The 7,418-nt window shown below is 44.1% G+C and overlaps 1 protein-coding gene across 1 annotated transcript; it reads right to left on the reverse strand.

The window, feature by feature from the left end:
- Positions 1 to 931: 931 nt before the first annotated feature.
- On the reverse strand, positions 932 to 6,272 carry LOC129339673 (leukotriene B4 receptor 2-like). Its single transcript, XM_054994255.1, has 2 exons — positions 6,148 to 6,272; positions 932 to 3,539 (listed from the first exon to the last, which is right to left on the reverse strand). Coding segments are annotated over exons 1-2 (1,095 nt in total). The 5' UTR covers positions 6,150 to 6,272; the 3' UTR covers positions 932 to 2,446.
- Between the last annotated feature and the right edge of the window lie 1,146 nt (positions 6,273 to 7,418).

A 7,418-nucleotide genomic window follows, 5' to 3' on the forward strand; every position in this document is an offset into this window, starting at 1 on the left:
CTGAGCTCCACTCCACCCCACCCAGATTTTTTTATTTTGGTTCATAACAACTCTGGATTGGATGGGTCATAGAAATGACTTGGTGCAAGGCAGTTCCTTACATCTGAAGCAACCCGAGCCAGTCTTCCACTGAGTCGCCTCTCTTCAACTCTTTGACCCTACTACTCTTCCTGAAATCTGCCTCTCTTTCCTTCCTTCCCTTTCGTTTTCTTGTGTAGCAGAATACATATGAGAACGAACTATTTGAGAGGTCACTTTTCAATTCAGCCCAGCCTTAGACAAGCCCCCCCCCTCACCCTCTCTCTCAGTTTTCCCCATCTGCAATATGGGAGAAATAATATTGCCTTGCCTTACTGTGCTATTAGAAGGATTAGGTAAAGGTAAAGGTAGCCCCAGGAAACTGGGTACTCATTTTACCGACCTCTGAAGGATGGATGGCTGAGTCAACCTTGAGCCAGCTACCTGAACCCAGCTTCCACCAGGATCGAACTCAGGTTGTGAGCAGAGCTTGGGCTGCTGTACTGCAGCTTACCACTCTGCACCACAGAGCTCCTATTAGAAGGATTGCTATTATAATATTTATGAAATGCTTTGAATCCTGTATAATTAATGGATAGATATAATTACACAATTTATAGTAATCATTCCTATGTTTTTAATTTTAATAAGATCTGTATACATTTATTTACATTTATTGGTGTTTTTAAGAGGTATGGATATATTATTTATGTATTGTTGTTTCCTTTATGCTCTGTATTCAAATAATTTTTTTAAAAAAATGCTTTGAAACCTGAAAGGGGTATATAAAGTCTAAATATTATTATTATTATTATTATTCAACAATTAGTTCTTTAACTGAACCTTTTATGCCGTAAAAACATATCCCAATAGATGCTTGCAAAATCAAATAGGCATAGCACGGTCATTGGTATAAAATAACTGGTTTATTGTAAACAATCCAACACAAATAATCACAATTAATGGACTTTCAGGACTTTGAAACACCACTGCTGTTCGCCACACAGCAAAAAGTTGTACATGCCAAATACAAGTGCCCCATCAAAAAAACTAGATACCTTTAGAGACCATGCTACTTGCAGATAACCAAAGAATCTCATGCAGATTTTAGCTGAGTGGATCTGCTGATAATTTTTTCCCCAAGGGCATACCTTTAGTCCATTCTAGCTTATCATCAAAAAGAAGGTTAGAAATATTCCCCAGTCAACCCATAAATCATGGAACGATGTCACCAGGAAACTAGCTGAACTGTTCACATTGCCCCAAATAAGCACTTAAAACTACAAATAAAGAAAAAAAAACACTCTCCAGCCAATTTTCTAGTTTTTTTTAACTCATCCAACGTAGGGTCTGTGTGTGTGGTAATATTGCCAGATGACAGCTGGCAAATTCATGTAGCTTTTGAGGGTCAGGCATTGCATGACCATTTGTGTAACCAGAAGTGACTTCACAGTATTGCTGTGACACACTAGCAGTCTCAAAAACTCTATGGACAACACTTCACTCCTCCCGAAATGTCTACTGTGGCCACACTGAGCAGTAGCGGGATACTGAAGCCAGAGGCCGGGAAGTCTCCTGCTATAGCAGAAGGCCCGGTCTCACTAGCATTTGAGTGTTTCACTTGATTTGAATTGGAGTCATGACAGAAGGGCAGGGAGGGGGGTTAGATAAGGTGTATATCTAAAAGGATCTTATTTTAAATGATCTAATATTGAACCTAGCAGGCTGACCACATTATCCATAAGAACAGTTTAGCCCTTTCCTGGGGGCCATCAAATAAAGAAGAGTGGATGAAATTATGGGACCAATTTACTTGGAGCAAGATGATGAGTTCCGTGGGGATTAAGAAAAAGTCATGAAAAGCTTAATTCACATAGAGAGAATGATTGAAACCCTAAGCAAAGGGATATCAAGTGTTCCTTTTATTATGAATGGAATATACCACCTTTCCTTTCTTCTTTATGGATATATTCATGTTGCTCCTTTTCATATTCTTCCCTTATTACCCATCAGTATTTTTAAAAATCTTGTCTGTTCATCCCAGGAGCTTGGGGGTGGCAGACATAGTTCCTCCCTCCTCCATTTTGTCCTCACAACACCCCTGTGAGGTAGGTTGGGTAGAAAGAGCTTAACAAGTTCAATATCACCCAGTGAGCATTGTGGCTCCCAAAACCTAGGCAGACACTCTCATCATTACAAATCTTTTATGTAAAGCCCTGTATGTTTTAAAAAGAATGTAGTTAATCTTTGTAGTGTAGATATGGCTTCTGCGCCTCTTCAGAAGCCTAGTATTTCATATCAAGATGAGGAAGGAGTTCTAGCAGAAGGAATCCTGTGTTGAAACTCACAGTGATTCAATTTAGGACGGATTATATCTGGCATGAAAGGGTTGACCCATCATGGTAATACCCTGCCTGCCCTCTGTGCCCTAGTCAACTCTGTCACAATCTCCCAGTGGCTGTTGCTCCATGACCACAGCAGCTCCTGGCACCACCGCCACTGAATCTTTGGCCAAGTTTTTCTGTGATGGAGATCTCTTACCAAGGCCGTCAGATGCCCCCTCAAAGAACTGGGCAATAAAATTGGCCCCTGAGGTCTTAATGAGGTTCCCAGCAGCAAAGACGTAAAGCACAGGGTTGATGCTACTGCTTAGGAAGGCCAAGGCAGTGGCTCCTGCCCGCCCACTCTTCCAAGCTTGGCTCAGACGTTCGGCAGCCCTTCCTGAAGCCATGTTCGATGCCACCTGGAGCATGTTGACGATGTGATATGGCACCCAGAGGACAGCAAAGCTGATCACTATGGCAATAATGAGCTTCTCAGTTCGAGCCCCTTGTCTCCTTCTCACTCCTCTGAGGCGTATTAAGATGGCAGAATAACATCCTACGATGACAGTGAATGGGATCACAAAGGCCACCACCGTTTCTAAGCTGAAATGGAAGATAGCCAGGCCTGGCGTGGCATGGCAGGGTTCACAGATATGATGGCCCAGAAAGGGATCCTTCAATACTTGGCGGAAGAGGAAGGCTGGGATGGACAACAAAATGGCCGCCAGCCAAATCCCTGTCAGGATCTTGATGACCAAGTGCTTCTTGCGGATGGCTTGAGAGAAGTAGGGCTGGTTCACGGCAAGGCACCGGTCCACGCTCATGAGGGTAATGATGAAGATGCTGGCAAACATGTTGACACAGCAAAGGTAATACACACCTTTACACACAGCCACACCAAATAACCAGTTCTTGAAGATGAGGAAAAGGATGAAGAAGGGTGTGAGGAGAAGCACAACCCCATCGGCCACTGCCAAATTAAGGACCAGTATGCAGGTGACTGAGCGGTAGCTCGGCTTCATTTTCCAAAGGATGCTCCAGATGACAAAAAAGTTCCCAGGCAGCCCTATCAGGGCAGCCAAGAGCAGGAAAACGATCCCAGCCACGCTGGATGTCGGAGAACTCAGAAGGGTGTTGTTTCCTGAGGTCTGGTTGCATGGGTTCAAGATGGCATGGGATGGAAGGGATGAAGACGCCCTGTCAGGAAGGAGAAAGGCAAGAAGATTTAGACAGAAGATATTGGAATCTGTTTTCCGCCTCCCAGTTCTAAGAACGGAATAAATTAGAATCAATTTTGTTTGCAGGAAGTAATTTTGCTCGCCTGTATTCCACATTAGCTTACGTCTTCTCACCTTTCAAGTAGCCATTCTCAAGCATAGAAACTTCAAAGGAAAATTATAATGCAAGATTGCTGAAATTGGGTTTATTTGCAAATTTAGAACAATGGATCCCCCACGGTTGAAACGGGACACAGGATGTTTCGTCGCATCATAAATGCTAATTTTATGCACTTTGTACCCATGTTCTATCAAGCTTATTATAACATGTATTACAGCTAGCTTCCTGACAATCTAATTTAAGATACCCCTTGCACCTTCTGTCTGGAATTTAAAGACTCCTACCCTTTCCCACTCCATGTGTTTAATGAAGGGAACTTGAAAGCTCACCCCCTGGAAATCTAGTTGGTCTCTCGTGTGCTAGTGGACCTGAATCTTGTTCACATTTCTGTCAGCCTTCTTCCAAAGTTTTTCTTTCCTTCCATTTCATTCAAAAAACATCCCTGTGAGGTTGTTAAGGAAGATGGCCTAAATTCTAAATGTTATTTTGTCTATGAGTTTGTTCATGTCTGCCTCAGTTCCTGACAAACACACGTGAACTGGGAATTTCCTGCTGAGACTTAGATGCTCAAGCATGAGGGAGCCTGACCTAGGGTTACTGGAGTGTGGTGGTGGGCGCTGGGGGCAGGAGATCCTGTGGATCAGGCCCCACCTGGAGTATTGTGTGCAGTTCTGGAGGCATCATTTCAAAAAGGATGTGGACAAATTGGGACGGGTGCAGAGGAGAGCAACCAGGATGATCAGGGGCCTGGAGACCAAGCCTTGGCCGATTCCAGACGGTCCTCTGCATTCCGAAACGTCGCGCGTCGTCGCACGGAAAACACGACCTCGCACAAAACTCGCACGAGAAAACGTGATATTTCGCGTTTTACGCATGATGACGCGCGACGTTTCGGAATGCAGAGGGCCATCTGGAATCGGACCTGGGAATGTTCAGTTTGGAGAAGAGGAGACTGAGGGGACACATGATTGTTTTCTTTACGTACTTAAAAGACTGTAACTTAGGGGAGGGAAAGGAGCTGTTCTTGTTGGCAACAGAGTATAGGACTCAAAACAACTAGTTTAAAATACAGGAGGGAAGGTACTGGCTGGATGTTAAGAAAAGCTTCTTCACATTAAGAGTAATTCAGCAGTGGAATCGGCTGCCTAGGGATGTGGTGGGTTCCCCCTCATTGGAAGTCTCCAAGGAGCAGCAGGACAAATGCTTATCAGAGATGCTTCAGGCTGTTTTTTTTGCGTTGGGCAGGGGGTTGGACTAGATGGTTTGTAAGGTCCAGCTCTATGGTTCTACCACCCCAGCAGCTACATGGCACCCCTATTTTCCCAGTGCCCATTATTGGCCATCCCCATTTTATCCTCAAAAGATCCCTGTAGAGCGATTGGCTCAAGATCACCCAGCCTACTTCAGGGTAGAGAATCTGAGCAGGCGTCTCCAAGATCCAATTCTAACATACTGTAACCACTATACATACTGACTCTGTCCACTATGCTAATGTTGCAGATGATTATAATCGTTCAAATGAAGCAAAATGAGTTCCACGTGAATAAATCTGTATACTTTATTTAGTTGAGCTTTTTTAAATCCATTATATTCAAGGAAGGAAGAGCAAAACGGCATACTTTTATTACTTTATAGCTTGCCTTTCTCATAGAGACTCAAGGCAGATTACAAAATTTTAAGCAATGCAACGGGAACACTACAAAACATAAAATAAACAGTGTAATAAAACTGGATTCCAAAGTTAGAAAAGAGAGTAATAAGAACAGTAGAAGACATGTAAGAAACACAAGAACGGGATAACAGAAATAGAAAACAATGTAATAAAACCAAGATAATGCATGCAAATGCTAATAACAAATATTCTTGGCAAATAATCCATAAGAAAGATGTAAGGAATCAGGCTTTCTTCTTAATAGTCCTGCAGTCTGCCCCACACTCTCCAGTTGATAGTAAAGAGTCCAGTAGCACCTTTAAGACTAACCTACTTTCAGGCATGAGCTTTTGAGAACCACAGTTCTCTTCGTCAGATGCATGGAGGGTAAGAAGAAACTGGCCAGATATATATAGGTGGTACGGATCTCATTATCAGAAGTAAACTGATTTGTATCTACTCCTCCCTCCCCTCCCCACCTATATATATCTGGCCAGTTTCTTCTTACCCTCCATGCATCTGACGAAGAGGGCTGCGGTTCTCGAAAGCTTATGCTACAGTAAAGTTGGTTAGTCTTAATGGTGCTACTGGACTCTTTACTATTTTGCAGCTACAGACTCACCTGGCTAACTCCTCTGGATCTCCTGCTGATAATCCTTTTCTTTTTAACCCCTACCCCCAATGTGGTTCCAGGTGATTCTACTCCGGGGTTAAAATCGCCTCTCTGCCCATTTCATAAAGCCCCACAGTCATCCTGACTCGATCTTCCAAATGTTCTGGTGGTCGTTCTTTCTGACCAAAGGAGAAAAAACTTACATGGGAGCAGTTGTCCAGTGCAGGCCAGAGTAAGTTTCTCTTGTTATCTCCAGCCTTTCATGTCTCTCCTTGGGGAAAAAAAAATGTTTCCCTCTTCCAGAGTCTATCACTTGGCTGCTTTGCACGTTCAGACTGGAAGCAGGAATGAGGTTGGGTGATGGAAGAGAAGGGAGTGGCCGGTAGTCTGGCTTTGGCAGCCTCCTCTGGGCTTCTGCACTCATATCTCAGCTTCCAAGTTGGGACTTGCTGGAGGAAAGAAGACACACCCCAGTAGTCCCGTGCTTTGAGGACCGTGGCTTGTGTGTTTCTGACACAGCTGTCACCCATCCCTTATTGTCTTATCCTCTCATTCACAGAAAGGAGCACGAGCATTGCCTAAAAGGGAAGCGGCTAGACCACAAGAGGATGAGTGCAGAGGGCTGATAAAAGGATCCATCGAATGCTTTGGGGTGGGTGTTCTGGAATTAATACACACACACAACAGCACATAAGAAGAACCCTGTGGGATCAGACCAAGAGTCCCTCGAATCCGGCATCCCGGTTCTCACAGTGGCCTCTCCCTGCCCAAGGCCTGCAAGCAGGGTTCAGTGGCCCAAACCTCTCTGCTGCCCTCCAGGCATATTGCCTCTGACCATGGAGGATCCATTTAGCCATTGAGTGTCACAGGATATGTTGTCTTGCAAGGAGTAACTGCAGTCCAGGTTGCTTGGGGACAGGACAGCTCTTTAGTCAAGCTACATTTCTTTGTCCCCCAACCCACTAATAGTTTAAAATAAAAGCAAACAATTCTTCTGTTGGACTTTTGAGTCTGTCCCAGGTGATCTGTGGTGAGGCAGCAAATACATTTTCTAAATAAGCAGATGAACAAGATAGGGTTGCCAGCCTCCAGGTAGTGGCTGGAGTTCTCCCGGAATTACAACTGGTCTCCAGGCCACAGACATCAGTTCACCTGGAGAAAATGGCTACTTTGGGGGGTGGACTCTATGGAATTATGCCATGCCAAGGTCTTTTCCCTCCCCAAACACCACTTTCTCCAGGTTTCACCCCCTAGATCTCCAGTAATTTCCCAACTTGGAGCTGGCAACCCTAGAACAAGACCATGGGACCCAGAACTCTTATGATTTATGTTAACTGTTAAACATAACACCAGGTACTCATATCATTACATATCAGATTCCCTCTCTGGGCTTATGTGATCCCAAGATGAACATAGATTCTAAATGGCCTCTCTTCAATTAATGGTGTAGCATCCCATAACTTCAAAGTCTGGG

The sequence above is a fragment of the Eublepharis macularius genome, chromosome 12 (assembly GCF_028583425.1).
Source record: "Eublepharis macularius isolate TG4126 chromosome 12, MPM_Emac_v1.0, whole genome shotgun sequence".
In the NCBI taxonomy this organism is placed as follows: domain Eukaryota; kingdom Metazoa; phylum Chordata; class Lepidosauria; order Squamata; family Eublepharidae; genus Eublepharis; species Eublepharis macularius.